Below are 19592 nucleotides of genomic sequence, written 5' to 3'. Positions count from 1 at the left end.
GCATTCCTTTCTACCCCTCCCTCCTCCCCCTCTCCCCTCCCTCTCCCCATCCCCTTCCCCACTCTCCCTCCCCCTCCCTCTCCCTCCCTCCGTCCTCCCTCTCTCTCCCTCCTCCCTTATCCCCCTCACTCCCACCTCCCTCTCTCCCCTCTCTCCCCCTCCCCCTCCCTCTCCCTCCTCCCTCTCCCCCCTCCCACTCTCCCGCTCCCCCCCTCCCTCTCTGCCCCCCTCTCCCTCCCTACCTCCCGCCATCCCACTCTCTCCCCATCTCTCCCCCCTCTCCCTCCCCCTCCCGCTCTCTCTCTCCCTCCCTTCCTCCATCCCTCCCTCCCTCCCTCTCTCCCTCCCCTCTCTCTCCTCTTCCCTCCCTCCCTCTCTCTCTCCCTCCCCTCTCTCTCCCTCCCTCCATTCCCCCCCTCCCCCTCCACCTCCCTCTCTCACACCCTCTCTCCCTCCCCCTCCCGCTCTCTCTCCCTCCCTTCCTCCATCCCTCCCTCCCTCCCTCTCTCGTCCGTCATCGCTCCCTCTCTCTCCCTCTTCCCTCCCTCCCTCTCTCTCTCCCTCCCCTCTCTCTCCCTCCCTCCATTCCCCCCCCCTCTCTCTCCATCCCCCCTCTCTCTCTCCCTCCCCCCCTCCCTCACTCTCTCTCCCCCCTCCCTCACTCTCTCTCTCTCTCTCTCCCCCTCTCTCCCTCCCTCCCTCCCTCTCTCTCCCCCCTCCCCCTCTCTCTCCCCCTCTCTCCCTCCCTCCCTCTCTCTCCCCCTCCCCCCCCCCTCTCTCTCTCTCTCCCTCCCCCTCCCTCTCTCTCTCTCCCCCCCTCCCTCCCTCTCTCTCTCTCTCCCCCTCCCTCCCTCTCTCTCTCTCTCCCTCTCTCTCCCCCCCCCCCCCCCCTCCCCCTCCCCTCTCTCTCTCTCTCTCCCCCTCCCCCCCTCCCTCCCTCTCTCTCTCTCTCTCTCCCTCCCTCCCTCTCTCTCTCTCTCTCCCCCCCCCCCCTTCCTCTCTCCCTCCCTCTCTCTCTCCCTCCCCCCCTCCCTCCCTCTCTCTCTCTCTCCCCCTCCCTCCCTCCCTCTCTCTCTCCGCTGCAGTAACCTGGGCGCGGTTTCCCGTCTGAAACAGCCCCAGGGCCTGTCACTCCCTCCATCGTGCGGTTTCTCTCGTTCTCTCCATCCCACGTCACGGGACAGTGCGAGGTGGAGGGGAGAGGGGTAACTGGGGAAATCCCACCCTGGTCGGGGTGGGGGGGGAGGGGGCAGGGGAGGTGCTGCATTGAGCTGACGCCGGCCTCGTCTGTCTGGCCGTGCTGCCCTCTGCCTGTCTGTGTGAGTGAGAGAAAGAGAGAGAGAGAACGAGGAAGGAACAGAGAAGGAGAGAGAGAGAGAGCAGACTTCCTCAAACACAACTGGCGGGAGAGGGGACCCAGAGCACAGGAAGATCCCAGTAACCCCCTCTCTCTCTCTGATCGGACACAGGGCCTTGTGGGACTGAGGGTAACCCTCAGAGCACAGGAAGATCCCAGTAACCCCCTCCCTCTCTCTGTCTCTGATTGGACACAGGGCCGTGTGGGACTGAGGGTAACCCCCAGGGCACAGGAAGATCCCAGTAACCCCCTCCCTCTCTGCCTTCCCACCACCGACCCAGGGCCTGACGGTTAACGCCATGCCCTGGGCCTCTGCGTTTTGCCCAGACGCTGGGCCCCCCCTCGCGTTTGGCCGTATCGAAAAGCCACCCCCTCCCCCAGCCCCGAGACGCCCCCCCCCCCAGATGATGGATCTTTGTGACCTGGAAGTGACCTCTCCCGGTGACCCCGGTCGGCTTCCCAAACTTCCTGACCGCCCTTCCGATCCAGACCGTTTGGAGACAGACGAACAGACGCTGCGGACCCAGGCCTCATCCCTGTCAGGGGGGAGAGGAGAGGACACCACAGCTCACGGGACCCCCGCACCCCGTACAACGCCCTCCCCTCCCCCGTCCCCCCACCCCCAGCTCTCAAACGGAGCTTCGATCTGACTGGCTGGTTCTCCCCCGGGAATCCCCGGGCGATCTAACCTTCCCGGTTAACCTGCCTCCCGGAACCCCGGGCAAAGGCTTTCCCAGAGACGCGGCCTTTCCGAGTTCAGCAGCGAATGGCTCCGGGGTTAGCCCCTGCTGCCTGCCGGCGCCAGCGACCCAGGTTCGATTCCAGCCTCAGGCCGACTGGCAGTCCACATTCTCCCTCTCCCCACCAAACCCCCACCCCCTACGTGTCTGCGTGGGTCACCTCCCAGTGCTCCGATTTCCTCCCACAGTCCAACGATATGCAAATTAGGGTGGATTGGCCATGCTAAATTACCCATAGTGCCCAGGGATGTGCAGGTTAGGGTGGGATTGGCCATGCTAAATTACCCATAGTGCCCTGGTTTGTGCAGGTTAGGGTGGATTGGCCATGCTAAATTACCCATAGTGCCCAGGGATGTGCAGGTTAGGGTGGATTAGTCATGCTAAATTACCCATAGTGCCCAGGGATGTGCAGGTTAGGGTGGATTGGCTGTGCTAAATTACCCATAGTGCCCAGGGATGTGCAGGTTAGGGTGGGATTGGCCATGCTAAATTACCCATAGTGCCCTGGTTTGTGCAGGTTAGGGTGGATTGGCCATGCTAAATTACCCATAGTGCCCAGGGATGTGCAGGTTAGGGTGGATTGGCCGTGCTAAATTACCCATAGTGCCCAGGGATGTGCAGGTTAGGGTGGATTGGCCATGCTAAATTACCCATAGTGCCCAGGGATGTGCAGGTTAGGGTGGATTGGCCGTGCTAAATTACCCATAGTGCCCAGGGATGTGCAGGTTAGGGTGGATTGGCCATGCTAAATTACCCATAGTGCCCAGGGATGTGCAGGTTAGGGTGGATTGGCCATGCTAAATTACCCATAGTGCCCAGGGATGTGCAGGTTAGGGTGGATTGGCCATGCTAAATTACCCATAGTGCCCAGGGATGTGCAGGTTAGGGTGGATTGGCCATGCTAAATTACCCATAGTGCCCTGAGGTGTGCCGGGGTAAATGGGTGGTAGGGGAATGGGCGGGATTCTCTTCGGAGGGTGGGAGTGGATTAGTTGGGCCGAAGGGCCTGTCTCCAAATGCTGGGGGGGCTCTGCGGTATGCTGCGGGTGGCGAAGGTGGGTGAGGGCGTTGGCTGTTTCTCTCCGGGTGCGACCCATCAGGGCGTTGCCCGGGTCGCAGTCGGGGCGCTGGCTTCGGTTTGAGGAGGGCGTTATCGGAGGGCAGATTGAGTGTGCGTTTGGAGGCTGACTCCGATGGTTCCGGGAGGAGCAGGGAATTGCTTTACGATGACAGTTTGGACCTGTTTCCTGCACGTCTTATCTCTGCTGCCTGGAGAAGAGACGTGCATCTGCCCTTTCCCCAGGTAATCTCCGCGCTGCGTTTACTGCTGGCTGTCCTGCTGTTGTACCTTGCCCCGGTCTCAAGGCCATCAACGCTTGACAACAGCACAGCGCAGTCCAGTCCCTTCACCCCTCGATGCTGTGCCAGCCCTTTATCCTCCTCTGAGATCGGACGAACCTACGTACCCTTCACTGTACTTCCACGTGTCTCTCCGAGAGTCGCTTAAACGTCCCTAATGTCTCTGTGCCTGCCCCTCCACACACCCACCACTCTCTGTGTAAAGAACCTACCTCTGATATTAGATTTCTTTAAAGATTAGGTTCCCTACAGTGTGGACACAGGCCCTTCGGCCCTTCCACACCAACCCTGCAAACCCTTTCCCCCACCCCCCCAACATTCACCCCTGACTAACGTACCTAACACTACGGGGTAATTTAGCACGGCCAGTCCAACCTAACCTGCCCATCTCTGCCACCGTGTTGCCCTGAACCTTAAAATTGTGCCCCCCACCCCCTCGTAATAGACATTTCTGCGAAGGCTATCCACTCTACCTGTGCCTCCCACCATCTTGTACACCCTTATCAAAGTCGCCTCTCATCTTTCTTCACTCCAATGAGCAAATCCCTCACTCCCTCACCCTCTCTTCAAGAGACATGCCCTCCAGTCCAGGCAGCATCCTGGGAAATCTCCTCTGCACCCTCTCAAAAGCTTCCACAGCCTGGCCGTCCCATACCCAAGGTTCCTCTGCACCCCTCCGCCCTCCCTTGTCCACAGGGATAGAGGGACAGGGATATAGAGAGGGATATAGAGAGTGAGGGATAGAGAGGGACAGCGAGAGGCAGAGGGGTAGAGAGAGAGAGGGAGTAACAGTGAGAGAGGTGGAGTGACAGAGGGATAGAGAGAGAGACAGAGGTAGAGGGATAAAGAGAGAGAAGAATAGAGAGAGATGGAGAGAGGGGTATAGAGAGAGGGGTGATAAAGAGAGTGAGTGACAGAGGGATAAAGAGAGAGAGGTAAAGACACAGGGATAGAGAGAGAGAGGGGATAGGGAGCAAGAGACAGAGGGATAGAAAGACAGAAGAATAGAGAGAAAGGGATAGAGAGATGGGGTGATAGAGAGAGAGTGACAGAGGGATGAAGAGATAGAGAGAGGCAGTGGGAAAGAGAGAGGGGGATAGGGAGCGAGAGACAGAGGGAGAGGGATAGAGAGAGATGGAGAGGGGGGATAGAGAGAGAGAGGGGTGATAGTGAGAGGGGATGATAAAGAGAGTGAGAGACAGAGGGATAGAGAGAGAGAGAGGGATAGGGAGAGAGACAGACAGCCAGTGGGTATTTCGGTGGCAGTGGAGAATTCTCATTCCCAGGAGCACGGAGAGTATGAGAGCAGGGAGGTGATGCTGAACCCCAATAAGACCCTAATTAGACTTTGGCTGGGGGGAGGGTGGACATTGTCAGCAAGATGTAAATGTATTGGAGACACAGAGAGAGTGAGAATGCAACCCATTCCCCCCCTCTCCTCTCCCCTTCCACTATCCCACCATCCCAATCCCCGCCGCGACTGAGAACCCTCCGGTACCAGTGTCGATTTCCCAGACCCTGGGCCTCAGCACTAGGCCCAGAATCCAGCCTGGGGCCTATCCTGCTGAGTGTGTGAGCGAAGGTGAGAGCTCAGTCCCAGGCCTCAGCGCTAGGCCCGGAATGGGCCTGGGGCCTATCCTGCTGTGTGTGTGAGAGGGTGAGAGCTCAGCCCCAGACCCCAGGCCTCAGCAGTAGGCCGGGAATGCAGCCTGGGACTCCCTAGCCCCGTACGTGCGTGTAGTTGTGAAAGTGACTGTTTTATCTGATTGTCGATAATCGCCCTGCAATAGAGCAGATAATCGGTGAGTTTTTACAGCCCCACTATCCAGCTGATAACGGCTGGTGAAAGGTTTATTGTGGCGAATGATGGATCCTGTTAATGATTGACATCAGCAGCTCTCTCCTCGTCCAGGAATTGTCTTTCAAGGAGGGTTCAATAAACCTCATCCCTATCTGCCTCTCGATCCTCCCCCGCCCATCCATCCCCTCATCTCCCCGGCACGAGAACTGTCCCCAACTCTCCCTCACTCATTCACACTCTCCGTTACTCATTCCCCTCTCCTTCACTCATCCACTCTCTCCTTCACTCATTCCCCCCCTCACTCATTCTCCCCTCATTCATCCATACTCTCCGTCACTCATTCCCCCTCTCCCTCACTTAATCCCCCTCTCCCTCGCTAATCCAGCCTCTCCCTCGCACATTCCCCCTCTCCTTAACTCATTTTCCCATCCCTAACTCATTGGATCTCCCTCAGTGATCCCGGGTTAGTGCGGATCCCCCTCAGTGATCCCGGGTTAGTGCGGATCCCCCTCACTGATCCCGGGTTAGTGCGGATCCCCCTCACTGATCCCGGGTTAGTGCGGATCCCCCTCAGTGATCCCGGGTTAGTGCGGATCCCCCTCAGTGATCCCGGGTTAGTGCGGATCTCCCTCAGTGATCCCGGGTTAGTGCGGATCCCCCTCAGTGATCCCGGGTTAGTGCGGATCTCCCTCACTGATCCCGGGTTAGTGCGGATCTCCCTCACTGATTCCGGGTTAGTGCGGATCTCCCTCACTGATCCCGGGTTAGTGCGGATCCCCCTCAGTGATCCCGGGTTAGTGCGGATCCCCCTCAGTGATCCCGGGTTAGTGCGGATCCCCCTCAGTGATCCCGGGTTAGTGCGGATCTCCCTCAGTGATCCCGGGTTAGTGCGGATCCCCCTCAGTGATCCCGGGTTAGTGCGGATCCCCCTCACTGATCCCGGGTTAGTGCGGATCCCCCTCAGTGATCCCGGGTTAGTGCGGATCTCCCTCACTGATCCCGGGTTAGTGCGGATCCCCCTCAGTGATCCCGGGTTAGTGCGGATCTCCCTCAGTGATCCCGGGTTAGTGCGGATCCCCCTCAGTGATCCCGGGTTAGTGCGGATCCCCCTCAGTGATCCCGGGTTAGTGCGGATCTCCCTCAGTGATCCCGGGTTAGTGCGGATCCCCCTCACTGATCCCGGGTTAGTGCGGATCCCCCTCAGTGATCCCGGGTTAGTGCGGATCCCCCTCAGTGATCCCGGGTTAGTGCGGATCTCCCTCAGTGATCCCGGGTTAGTGCGGATCCCCCTCACTGATCCCGGGTTAGTGCGGATCCCCCTCACTGATCCCGGGTTAGTGCGGATCTCCCTCAGTGATCCCGGGTTAGTGCGGATCCCCCTCACTGATCCCGGGTTAGTGCGGATCCCCCTCACTGATCCCGGGTTAGTGCGGATCTCCCTCAGTGTTCCCGGGTTAGTGCGGATCTCCCTCACTGATCCCGGGTTAGTGCGGATCCCCCTCAGTGATCCCGGGTTAGTGCGGATCCCCCTCACTGATCCCGGGTTAGTGCGGATCCCCCTCAGTGATCCCGGGTTAGTGCGGATCTCCCTCACTGATCCCGGGTTAGTGCGGATCCCCCTCAGTGATCCCGGGTTAGTGCGGATCTCCCTCACTGATCCCGGGTTAGTGCGGATCCCCCTCAGTGATCCCGGGTTAGTGCGGATCTCCCTCACTGATCCCGGGTTAGTGCGGATCCCCCTCAGTGATCCCGGGTTAGTGCGGATCCCCCTCAGTGATCCCGGGTTAGTGCGAATCCCCCTCACTGATCCCGGGTTAGTGCGGATCTCCCTCAGTGATCCCGGGTTAGTGCGGATCCCCCTCACTGATCCCGGGTTAGTGCGGATCCCCCTCACTGATCCCGGGTTAGTGCAGATCTCCCTCAGTGATCCCGGGTTAGTGCGGATCCCCCTCACTGATCCCGGGTTAGTGCGGATCCCCCTCAGTGATCCCGGGTTAGTGCGAATCCCCCTCACTGATCCCGGGTTAGTGCGGATCTCCCTCAGTGATCCCGGGTTAGTGCGGATCCCCCTCACTGATCCCGGGTTAGTGCGGATCTCCCTCACTGATCCCGGGTTAGTGCGGATCTCCCTCAGTGATCCCGGGTTAGTGCGGAACCCCCTCAGTGATCCCGGGTTAGTGCGGATCTCCCTCAGTGATCCCGGGTTAGTGCGGATCTCCCTCAGTGATCCCGGGTTAGTGCGGAACCCCCTCAGTGATCCCGGGTTAGTGCGGATCTCCCTCACTGATCCCGGGTTAGTGCGGATCCCCCTCAGTGATCCCGGGTTAGTGCGGATCCCCCTCAGTGATCCCGGGTTAGTGCGGATCTCCCTCAGTGATCCCTGGGATCGTGCCTAGGGTTGACCTGATGAGTGAGTGGATCCCCTGGGTGATGCTGGGCCGTGATTGGCAGTGGGAGGTGGGTGGGGCTTCCATTGTTGATGTCACCGTGGGTTGACGAACCCCGCCTCCCGAGCGGCCAATCAGAGCGTGGGATGCCAGTGACATATAGTGAACGGGGAAATCCAGAGAGAGGGATCACTGAGACACACACGTTCCCAGAGAGACAGATCTCTCCCTCCCTCACTCCCAGACTGAGAGAGAGAGAGAGAGAGAGAGAGATGCCTGCGATGGACACCGCGAAGGGGTAAGTGAGAGGGAAAGGGGGGAGAGAGGGATGGTGAGAGTGGCAGAGGGGGAGAGAGGAGGATGGAGAGATGGATAAAGAGGGAGGGAGAGAGAAAGATGGAGAGAGAGATGGACAGATGGAGGGGGGGGAGAGAGGGATGGAGAGAGAGGTAGAGGGGCAGTGAGAAGGATGGAGAGATGGAGAGAGAGGGATGGAAAGATAGATAGAGGGGGAGTGAGTGGGATGGAGAGCGACGTAGAGGGGGAGATAGAGGGATGGAGAGATGGATCGAGGGAGAGACACAGGGGGAGATATATATAGGGGAAAAGAGACAGACGTAGGGATAGAGATAAGCGGCTGGGAGAGAGAAAGAGGGATAGAGAGGTGAGAGGTAGAGAGATAAAGAGAGAGAGAGTGACAGAGACAGACAGAGAGCAATAGAGAGACAGAGAGGGCAACAGAAAGAGATAGAGAGAGCCCTAGAGAGAGAGACAGACAGATGGGGAGAGAGAGAGAGAGAGAGATACAGAGAGAATGAGACAGAGCAAGAAAAACAGACATAGACAAAGAGAAACAGAGAGAGAGAGAGAAGCGGGAGACACAGGGAGAGGCATTGTGAATAATTAAGGAAGGGACAAAGAGAGAGGGGGAGACAGAGAGAGAGAGAGAGATGTGGTGAGGGAGGAAGGTAGCCGGGGAGAGAACCAGGGAATGGGGTGGGATACGGACTGGGATCAGCCTGTTGGGATGCTGTGAAATCAGGCTCCTGAGTATCTGCCAGCCCTGCCTGTCTATCGGCAGGGCCACGTGGAGAGAGACTGAGCTGCTAACCACAAACACTGCTTCCTGGTCTCCCGACCTTCACCCAGCCCCCATAACCATTTCCTTTCAGCAGCTCGGAGCGCAGCACCTACTGTTCGTTTCCATTCAGGCATCACGCACAAAACTCCGGAAATGTGTCACTCAGCAAGGACTCCACCACACACACACCCCCCCAGATATCTGTACACTGACTGGTGTCTCTCGCTTGCTCGCATTCTCTCTCTCTCTCTCTCTCACTCTGTCTGGAAGATATCTGAATATGTACTGGCACCTCTCAGTCCTCCCCCTCGCTCTCTCAGGGAGATGTCTGTACACTGACTGGTGTCTCTCAGTCCCCTCTCTCTCTCTCAGGGAGATATCTGTACACTGACTGGTGTCTCTCAGTCCCTCTCTCTCTCTGTGTGTGAGGGAGATATCTGTACACTGACTGGTGTCTCTCAGTCCCGTCTCTCTCTCTCTCTCTCAGGGAGATATCTGTACACTGACTGGTGTCTCTCAGTCCCCTCTCTCTCTCTCAGGGAGATATCTGTACACTGACTGGTGTCTCTCAGTCCCCTCTCTCTCTCTCAGGGAGATATCTGTACACTGACTGGTGTCTCTCAGTCCCCTCTCTCTCTCTCAGGGAGATATCTGTACACTGACTGGTGTCTCTCAGTCCCCTCTCTCTCTCTCTCAGGGAGATATCTGTACACTGACTGGTGTCTCTCAGTCCCCTCTCTCTCAGGGAGATATCTGTACACTGACTGGTGTCTCTCAGTCCCCTCTCTCTCTCTCAGGGAGATATCTGTACACTGACTGGTGTCTCTCAGTCCCTCTCTCTGTGTGTGTGTGAGGGAGATATCTGTACACTGACTGGTGTCTCTCAGTCCCGTCTCTCTCTCTCTCTCTCAGGGAGATATCTGTACACTGACTGGTGTCTCTCAGTCCCCTCTCTCTCAGGGAGATATCTGTACACTGACTGGTGTCTCTCAGTCCCTTCCCTCTCAGGGAGATATCTGTACACTGACTGGTGTCTCTCAGTCCCCTCCCTCTCAGGGAGATATTTGTACACTGACTGGTGTCTCTCAGTCCTCTCTCTCTCAGGGAGATATCTGTACACTGACTGGTGTCTCTCAGTCCTCTCTCTCTCTCTCAGGGAGATATCTGTACACTGACTGGTGTCTCTCAGTCCCGTCTCTCTCTCTCTCAGGGAGATATCTATACACTGACTGGTGTCTCTCAGTCCCCTCTCTCTCAGGGAGATATCTGTACACTGACTGGTGTCTCTCAGTCCCCCCTCTCTCAGGGAGATATCTGTACACTGACTGGTGTCTCTCAGTCCCCCCTCTCTCAGGGAGATATCTGTACACTGACTGGTGTCTCTCAGTCCCCTCTCTCTCTCTCAGGGAGATATCTGTACACTGACTGGTGTCTCTCAGTCCCTCCTCTCTCTCTCTCGGGGAGATATCTGTACACTGACTGGTGTCTCTCAGTCTCTCTCTCTCACTCAGGGAGATATCTGTACACTGACTGGTGTCTCTCAGTCCCCCCTCTCTCAGGGAGATATCTGTACACTGACTGGTGTCTCTCAGTCCCCCCTCTCTCAGGGAGATATCTGTACACTGACTGGTGTCTCTCAGTCCCCCCTCTCTCAGGGAGTTATCTGTACACTGACTGGTGTCTCTCAGTCCCCTCTCTCTCAGGGAGATATTTGTACACTGACTGGTGTCTCTCAGTCCCCTCTCTCTCAGGGAGATATTTGTACACTGACTGGTGTCTCTCAGTCCCCCCTCTCTCTCTCTCTCTCAGGGAGATATCTGTACACTGACTGGTGTCTCTCAGTCCCCCCTCTCTCAGGGAGATATCTGTACACTGACTGGTGTCTCTCAGTCCCCCCTCTCTCAGGGAGATATCTGTACACTGACTGGTGTCTCTCAGTCCCCCCCTCTCTCAGGGAGATATCTGGACACTGACTGGTGTCTCTCAGTCCCCTCTCTCTCAGGGAGATATTTGTACACTGACTGGTGTCTCTCAGTCCCCCCTCTCTCTCTCTCTCTCAGGGAGATATCTGTACACTGACTGGTGTCTCTCAGTCCCCCCTCTCTCTCAGGGAGATATTTGTACACTGACTGGTGTCTCTCAGTCCCCCCCCTCTCTCTCTCTCTCTCTCGGGGAGATATCTGTACACTGACTGGTGTCTCTCAGTCCCCTCTCTCTTTCTCAGGGAGATATCTGTACACTGACTGGTGTCTCTCAGTCCCCTCTCTCTCTCTCAGGGAGATATCTGTACACTGACTGGTGTCTCTCAGTCCCCTCTCTCTCTCTCAGGGAGATATCTGTACACTGACTGGTGTCTCTCAGTCCCCTCCCTCCCTCTCTCAGGGAGATACCTGTACACTGACTGGTGTCTCTCAGTCCCCTCCCTCTCTCAGGGAGATATCTGTACACTGACTGGTGTCTCTCAGTCCCCTCCCTCCCTCTCTCAGGGAGATAGCTGTAGATGGAGTATGTTTTTGAGCATGTGTAATTGGCTGTCTCTCTATTTGACAGATATTCTTATGACCAGTACAAGACGACAGCTGATTGGCTGCTCGCACGGACTAATCAGAAACCTACTGTTGCTATAATCTGTGGGTCCGGGTTAGGGGGTCTCGCTGATACCCTGAAGGATCCTGTCTGTTTCAAGTACACCGATATTCCCAACTTCCCTCACAGCACAGGTAAGTCAACCCCCAAATCGCGATGGACCCCAAACCCCTTCCCCGTTCCCTCCTGCTCTACACCGTCCCGATGGACCCCAAACCCCTTCCCGTTCCCTCCCAATCTACACCGTCCCGATGGACCCCAAACCCCTTCCCGTTCCCTCCCAATCTACACCGTCCCGATGGACCCCAAACCCCTTCCTGTTCCCTCCCAATCTACACCGTCCCGATGAACCCCAAACCCATTCCCATTCCCTCCCACTCTTATCCGTCCTGATGGACCCCAAACCCCTTCCCGTTCTACACCGTCCCGCTGGACCCCAAACCCATTCCCGTTCCCTCCCGCTCTACACCGTCCCCATGGACCCCAAACCCCTTCCCCGTTCCCTCCCGCTCTACACCGTCCCAATGGACCCCAAACCCCTTCCCGTTCCCTCCCGCTCTACACCGTCCCGATGGACCCGATCCCAATTCCCGTTTCGTCCCACTGTGCACCATCCTGATGGACCCGATCCCAGATCCTGTTCCTTCCTCGCGGTTCCCGGTGCCCAGGGCTGGTGGGTAGTGATCCAGTTGTGATCTGTTACAGTGAAGGGACACGCCGGGCGCTTGGTGTTTGGATCGCTGAGCGGGACGCCCTGCGTCTGTATGCAGGGACGCTGCCATCTCTACGAAGGGCACCCTGTCTGGAAGGTACCGAGCTGGCGCAGAGCCGGAGGGGTCAGTGAGGGAGGGGGTCAGTGAGGGGGTAGTGAGGGAGGGGTCAGTGAGGGAGGGGTCAGTGGGGGAGGGGGTCTGTGAGGGAGGGTGCAGTGAGGGAGGGGTCAGTGAGGGAGGGGGTCAGTGAGGGAGGGGGCAGTGAGGGGTCAGTGAGGGAGGGGACAGCGAGGGAGGGGGTCAGTGAGGGAGGGGGACAGTGAGGGAGGGGTCAGTGAGGGAGGGGTCAGTGAGGGAGGGGCAGTGAGGGGGTAGTGAGGGAGGGGTCAGTGAGGGAGGGGTCAGTGGGGGAGGGGGTCTGTGAGGGAGGGTGCAGTGAGGGAGGGGTCAGTGAGGGAGGGGGCAGTGAGGGGTCAGTGAGGGAGGGGACAGCGAGGGAGGGGGTCAGTGAGGGAGGGGTCAGTGGGGGAGGGGGTCAGTGAGGGAGGGGTCAGTGAGGGAGGGGTCAGTGAGGGAGGGGGTCAGTGAGGGAGGGGGACAGTGAGGGAGGGGTCAGTGAGGGAGGGGTCAGTGAGGGAGGGGGCAGTGAGCGAGGTGGGCAGTGAGGCGGCAGTGAGGGAGGGGTCAGTGAGGGAGGGGTCAGTGAGGGAGGGGTCAGTGGGGGAGGGGGTCTGTGAGGGAGGGGTCAGTGGGGGAGGGGGTCAGTGAGGGAGGGGTCAGTGAGGGAGGGGTCAGTGAGGGGTCAGTGAGGGAGGGGGTCAGTGAGGGAGGGGGTCAGTGAGGGAGGGGTCAGTGAGGGAGGGGGCAGTGAGCGAGGTGGGCAGTGAGGCGGCAGTGAGGGAGGGGTCAGTGAGGGAGGGGTCAGTGAGGGAGGGTGTCAGTGAGGGAGGGGGGTCAGTGAGGGAGGGGTCAGTGAGGGAGGGTGTCAGTGAGGGAGGGTGCAGTGAGGGGTCAGTGAGGGAGGGGGTCAGTGAGGGAGGGGTCAGTGAGGGAGGGGGGGCAGTGAGGGAGGGGTCAGTGAGGGAGGGTGTCAGTGAGGGAGGGTGCAGTGAGGGGTCAGTGAGGGAGGGGGTCAGTGAGGGAGTGGGCAGTGAGGGGGCAGTGAGGGAGGGGGTCAGTGAGGGAGGGGACAGTGAGGGGGGGGCAGTGAGGGAGGGGGTCAGTGAGGGAGGGGGCAGTGAGGGGTCAGTGAGGGAGGGGGTCAGTGAGGGAGGGGTCAGTGAGGGAGGGGGTCAGTGAGGAGGGGTCAGTGAGGGAGGGGGTCAGTGAGGGAGGGGACAGTGAGGGGGGGGCAGTGAGGGAGGGGGTCAGTGAGGGAGGGGGCAGTGAGGGGTCAGTGAGGGAGGGGGTCAGTGAGGGAGGGGACAGTGAGGGGGGGGGCAGTGAGGGAGGGGGTCAGTGAGGGAGGGGGCAGTGAGGGGTCAGTGAGGGAGGGGGTCAGTGAGGGAGGGGTCAGTGAGGGAGGGGGTCAGTGAGGAGGGGTCAGTGAGGGAGGGGGTCAGTGAGGGAGGGGTCAGTGAGGGAGGGGGACAGTGAGGGAGGGGACAGTGAGGGAGGGGGACAGTGAGGGAGGGGGTCAGTGAGGGAGGGGGTCAGTGAGGGAGGGGCAGTGAGGGAGGGGGTCAGTGAGGGAGGGGCAGGGAGGGAGAGACTGAGTGAGGGATGTGTCTGGGGGAGACTGAGTGAGGGATGTGTCTGGGGGAGACTGAGTGAGGGATGTTTCTGGGGGAGACTGAGTGAGGGATGTGTCTGGGGGAGACTGAGTGAGGGATGTTTCTGGGGGAGACTGAGTGAGGGATGTTTCTGGGGGAGACTGAGTGAGGGATGTGTCTGGGGGAGACTGAGTGAGGGATGTTTCTGGGGGAGACTGAGTGAGGGATGTTTCTGGGGGAGACTGAGTGAGGGATGTGTCTGGGGGAGACTGAGTGAGGGATGTGTCTGGGGGAGACTGAGTGAGGGATGTTTCTGGGTGGAATCCTCGATGGGTTTTCTGGGTGGGTTTCTGGTCTGTCCCTGATCCCGATCTCGTTCCCTTCCCCAGATGACATTCCCAATCCGTGTTTTCCTCCTCATGGGGGTGGAGACCCTGATCGTCACCAACGCAGCGGGCGGTCTCCATCCGGATTACAAGGTCGGAGACATCATGTTGATCAAGGATCACATCAACCTGCCCGGATTGGCTGGGATCAACCCACTGGTGGGACCCAACGATGAGAGGTCAGGACCTCCTGGAGGTCAGGGGTCAGGGGTCAGCCTGGGGAGAGGGAGACGGGAACTGTGCACGGCGCTCCGAGTGTGGGTCTGACCCAGGGATAGGGAGACGGGAACTGTGCACGGCGCTCCGAGTGTGGGTCTGACCCAGGGCTAGGGAGACGGGAACTGTGCACGGCGCTCCGAGTGTGGGTCTGACCCAGGGCTAGGGAGACGGGAACTGTGCACGGCGCTCCGAGTGTGGGTCTGACCCAGGGCTAGGGAGACGGGAACTGTGCACGGCGCTCCGAGTGTGGGTCTGACCCAGGGCTAGGGAGACGGGAACTGTGCACGGCGCTCCGAGTGTGGGTCTGACCCAGGGCTAGGGAGACGGGAACTGTGCACGGTGCTCCGAGTGTGGGTCTGACCCAGGGAGAGGGAGACGGGAACTGTACACGGTGCTCAGGGTGTGGGTTTGATCTTTCCCGGTTCCTGTGTAGGTTCGGTGAGCGATTCCCGTGTATGTCCGATGCCTACGACAGTGTTCTGAGGCGATTGGCGAGTGAGGTTGCCCAGGACCTGGGTTACGGTGCCATCCTGCGCGAGGGGGTATACTGCACCGTTGGGGGACCCTCATATGAGACCATCGCAGAGTGTCGCATGCTGCGGATCATCGGGGCAGACGCAGTCGGTAAGTACCGAGCCCTGTGTAGAGGGAGCTTTACTCTGGATCTAACCCGATGCAGTCCTTGTATCTGTGCTGGGGGAGGGCACGATGGAGGGACGGCGCAGTGCTCCCATGTATCTCACTCCCCATTCCCCGTGTCCCCCCGTGTATCTCACTCCCCGGTCCCCATGCCCCCCATGTATCTCACTCCCCTCTCCCCATGCCCCCTGTATCTCGCTACCTGCTCATTGTGCCCCCTCTGTGTATCTCACTCCCCACTCACCGTGACCCCCCCCGTGTATCTCACTCCCCACTCACCATGACCCCCCCGTGTATCTCACTCCCCACTCCCCATGACCCCCCCCGTGTATCTCACTCCCCTCTCCCCATGACCCCCCCGTGTATCTCACTCCCCTCTCCCCATGACCCCCGTAAATCTCACTCCCCTTGCCCCCATGTATCTCGCTCCCTGCTCGCCGTGCCCCCCATGTATCTCACTCCCCATGTCCCCCGTGTATCTCGCTCCCTGCTCCCCTTGCCCCCATGTATCTCACTACCTGCTCGTCGTGCCCCCCCCGTGTATCTCGCTCCCCATACCCCATGCATCTCACTCCCCTCTCACTGAACCCCCGATGTATCTTGCTCCCCTCTCCCCATGCCACCGTGTATCCCGCTCCCCTTGCCCTCATGTATCTCACTCCCCGCTCACCGTGCCCCCGTGTATCTCTCTACCCATTCATCATGCCCCCTCCGTGTATGTTGCTCCCCGCTCACTGTGCTCCCCGTGTATCTCGCTCCCCTCTCCCATTCCCCCATGTATCTCACTCCCCACTCGCCGTGCCCCCGTGTATCTCGCTCCCCGTGCCCCATGTATCTCACTCCCCACTCAACTTGCCCCCCGTGTATCTCGCTCCCCGTGCCCCATGTATCTCACTCCCCACTCAACTTGCTCCCCGTGTATCTCGCTCCCTGTGCCCCATGTATCTCACTCCCCACTCAACTTGCCCCCCGTGTATCTCGCTCCCCGTGCCCCATGTATCTCACTCCCCACTCAACTTGCCCCCCCGTGTATCTCGCTCCCCGTGCCCCATGTATCTCACTCCCCACTCAACTTGCCCCCCGTGTATCTCACTCCCCGTGCCCTATGTATCTCGCTCCCCGCTCGCCGTGCCCCCGTGTAGCTTGCTCCCTGCTCACTGTGTCCTCCCCCTGTATCTGGCTCCCCACTCGGCGTGCCTCCCATGTATCTCGCTCCCCGCTCGCCGTGGCCCCCCGTGTATCTCACTCCCCGCTCGCCGTGCCCCGTGTATCTCGCTCCCCGCTCGCCGTGCCCCGTGTATCTCACTCCCTGCTCGCCGTGCCCCGTGTATCTTGCTCCCCGCTCGCCGTGCCCCATGTATCTCACTCCCCGCTCGCCGTGCCCCGTGTATCTCGCTCCCCGCTCGCCGTGCCCCCGTGTAGCTTGCTCCCTGCTCGCTGTGTCCTCCCCTGTATCTGGCTCCCCGCTCGCCGTGCCCCGTGTATCTCGCTCCCCGCTCGCCGTGCCCCGTGTATCTCGCTCCCCGCTCACCGTGCCCCCATGTATCTCGCTCCCCGCTCGCCGTGCCCCGTGTATCTCGCTCCCCGCTCGCCGTGCCCCCATGTATCTCGCTCCCCGCTCGCCGTGCCCCGTGTATCTCGCTCCCCGCTCGCCGTGCCCCCGTGTAGCTTGCTCCCTGCTCGCTGTGTCCTCCCCTGTATCTGGCTCCCCACTCGGCGTGCCTCCCATGTTTCTCGCTCCTCACCCGCCATGCCTCCATGCCCCCATGTATCGCGGTCCCCGCTCTCCGTGTATCTCGCTCCCCGCTCCCCATGCCCTCCCCCGTGTATCGCACTGTCTGCTCTCCATGCTCCCCGTGTATCTCGCTCCCCGTGTATCTCGCTCCCCGTGCTGAATCCTGTGTGATCTCTCCTCTTCTAGGCATGAGCACCATCCACGAGGTGATCACTGCCCGTCATGGCGGTCTCCGCGTCCTGGGTCTCTCATTGGTCACTAACAAGGTGGTGATGGAGTACGACAGCACAGAACGAGCCAATCATGAGGAGGTGCTGCAGACTGGCAAACAGAGTGCCACCATCTTGGAGAAATTGGTCACCCACATTGTGGGCAGAATGGCCTGCCAGAGTGCCTAGGGCACTGGCTGTCACCCCTCCCCACCCCCAACCCATCCACATCCCCCCCCTCCCCCACACCCCCCCGTATCTCCCCACCAATTCCCCCTCCCCACCCCCTGCCAAAGATTTGGGACCACTTCAATCTGATAAAGGGAACCCTTCAGATCATGGAGGGGCTGCTGTCATCCGAGCGGCCAATCAGGGCTGACTCTCTGGCAAGGATCTCCTGGGTCCCTCTCCATCCCTCACAAAATCGCCCCCGCCCCCATTCCCCCCTCCCCCAGCTGCCAGCCCCACCTTGGGCTCCCATTGGCTGTTGTCAACACCTGGTGGCCATGTTCCAGGATCTGTAGACCCTGGGATCTATTGGTTTTTATGATTAGAGCCTGGGATCTGTTGGTCAGTGAGGGATAAACCATTAGATCTGTTGGTTTGTGATGTAGACACTGGGCTCTGTTGGTTTAGTATGATGTGACCCTGGGATCTGTCATCCATTGAGGTAGACCCTGGGATCTGTCGTCCATTGAGGTAGACCCTGGGATCTGTTGGTGAGTGAGGGATTGACCCTGGGATCTGTTGGTTAAGTATGGTATAGTCTGGGATCTGTTGGTTAATCCGGGTGGACGCTGGGATCTGTTGGTTAATCCGGGTGGACGCTGGGATCTATTGGTTAATCCAGTTGGATGCTGGGGTCTATTAGTTAATCCAGTTGGACCCTGGGATCTATTGGTTAATCCAGTTGGAACCCGGGATCTGTTGGTTAATCCGGGTGGACGCTGGGATCTGTTGGTAAATCCATTTGGACCCTGGGATCTGTTGGTTAATCCACTTGGACCCTGGGATCTGTTGATCATTGCAGTAGGACCCCACCCCGCTGCAAGCTCCCCCTCCTTCCCCATCCCGACTCGGAACTATATCGGCCATTCCTTCCCGGGTCGGAATTCTCTCCCTGAGGGAGATTGTGGGTCTGCCCTACAGCACATGGACTACAGCGGTTCAAGAAGGCAGCTCACCTCTCCCCCCAACCGCCCCCCCCTCCCCCCAGTACCTTCCCAAGGGGCAACTAGGGATGGGAGGGGTTGAATAAATGACAGGCCCACACATCTCCATTCTCTGCTTTTCCAAAGTTGGAACCTCTTGCATCAATCTGTTGGGAGAGATCCTGTTGATCTACTGCAGACTATCGCTCACATTCTCTGACTAGATCAGACACATTGTTCAGATCCTTCCAACTGGGCAAACTCTGGCTGTGTATTTATTTATATTCTTATTTAAAAGGCTGTGTATATTTTGTCTTTTGCACTAGAACAGAAATCCAGCGAGCAGGCAATTATAGATCTGTCTAGAAGCTTGGAACAACATTCATGTAATGCAGTATGTTCGCTCAGGGAGATATCTGTACACTGACTGGTGTCTCTCAGTCCCCTCTCTCTCTCAGGGAGATATCCGTACACTGACTGGTGTCTCTCAGTCCCCTCTCTCTCTCAGGGAGATATCTGTACACTGACTAGTGTCTCTCAGTCCTCCCTCCCTCTCAGGGAGATATCTGTACACTGACTGGTGTCTCTCAGTCCCCTCTCTCTCTCAGGGAGATATCCGTACACTGACTGGTGTCTCTCAGTCCCCTCTCTCTCTCAGGGAGATATCTGTACACTGACTAGTGTCTCTCAGTCCCCTCTCTCTCTCAGGGAGATATCTGTACACTGACTAGTGTCTCTCAGTCCTCCCTCCCTCTCTCAGGGAGATATCTGTACACTGACTGGTGTCTCTCAGTCCTCCCTCCCTCTCTCAGGGAGATATCTGTACACTGACTGGTGTCTCTCAGTCCTCCCTCCCTCTCTCAGGGTGATATCCGTACACTGACTGGTGTCTCTCAGTCCCCTCTCTCTCTCAGGGAGATATCTGTACACTGACTGGTGTCTCTCAGTCCCCTCTCTCTATCAGGGAGATATCCGTACACTGACTGGTGTCTCTCAGTCCCCTCTCTCTCTCAGGGAGATATCCGTACACTGACTGGTGTCTCTCAGTCCTCCCTCCCTCTCTCAGGGAGATATCTGTACACTGACTAGTGGCTCTCAGTCCTGTCTCTCTCTCACTCACAGGGAGCTAGCTGTTCACTGGCTGGTGACTCTCAGACACCTCTCTGTCCTTGGGCGAGGTTGACATCTCTAAGAGTGGACTGGAAACAGTTTTTGAAGTGTTTTATGATCATATGATGTTTAAAAATCTACAATGAATACCTGTAATCACCATCAAAATTGAGAAATAAATTATTCAGACACTCTGCCCCCCCCCGTGTGTGAGAAATAGATTATTCAGACACACTGATCCCCCCGTGTGTGAGAAATAAATTATTCAGACACACTGACGCCCCGTGTGAGAGAAATAAATTATTCAGACACACTGCCCCCACTGTGTGTGAGAAATAAATTATTCAGACGCACTGACCCCCCAGTGTGTGAGAAATAAATTATTCAGACACACTGCCCCCACTGTG

At 58.5% G+C, this 19592-nt stretch overlaps 1 protein-coding gene across 1 annotated transcript; it reads left to right on the top strand.

The window, feature by feature from the left end:
* Positions 1 to 7695: 7695 nt before the first annotated feature.
* On the top strand, positions 7696 to 19381 carry LOC132808021 (purine nucleoside phosphorylase-like). The gene is made up of 6 exons (XM_060821916.1): positions 7696 to 7942; positions 11276 to 11445; positions 12017 to 12120; positions 14126 to 14301; positions 14775 to 14965; positions 16902 to 19381. The coding sequence occupies exons 1-6, from the start codon at positions 7737 to 7739 to the stop codon at positions 17111 to 17113; spliced, it is 1059 nt and encodes a 352-aa protein (XP_060677899.1). The 5' UTR covers positions 7696 to 7736; the 3' UTR covers positions 17114 to 19381.
* The last annotated feature ends 211 nt before the right edge of the window (positions 19382 to 19592 follow it).

This window comes from Hemiscyllium ocellatum (assembly GCF_020745735.1).
Source record: "Hemiscyllium ocellatum isolate sHemOce1 chromosome 27 unlocalized genomic scaffold, sHemOce1.pat.X.cur. SUPER_27_unloc_3, whole genome shotgun sequence".
Classification (NCBI taxonomy): domain Eukaryota; kingdom Metazoa; phylum Chordata; class Chondrichthyes; order Orectolobiformes; family Hemiscylliidae; genus Hemiscyllium; species Hemiscyllium ocellatum.
Note: the sequence above shows the minus strand (reverse complement) of the source record. Positions and strands in the feature narration are given on the sequence as shown.

What these genes read in the sequence shown, in the direction of transcription:
- LOC132808021 (XM_060821916.1), top strand. Translation starts at nt 7,737, where the DNA reads ATGTCACCGTGGGTTGACGAACCCCGCCTCCCGAGCGGCCAATCAGAG. An exon ending in CAACTTCCCTCACAGCACAG is followed by an intron (nt 11,446 to 12,016) that starts GTAAGTCAACCC and finishes GATCTGTTACAG; the next exon opens with TGAAGGGACACGCCGGGCGC. An exon ending in CATCGGGGCAGACGCAGTCG is followed by an intron (nt 14,966 to 16,901) that starts GTAAGTACCGAG and finishes CTCCTCTTCTAG; the next exon opens with GCATGAGCACCATCCACGAG.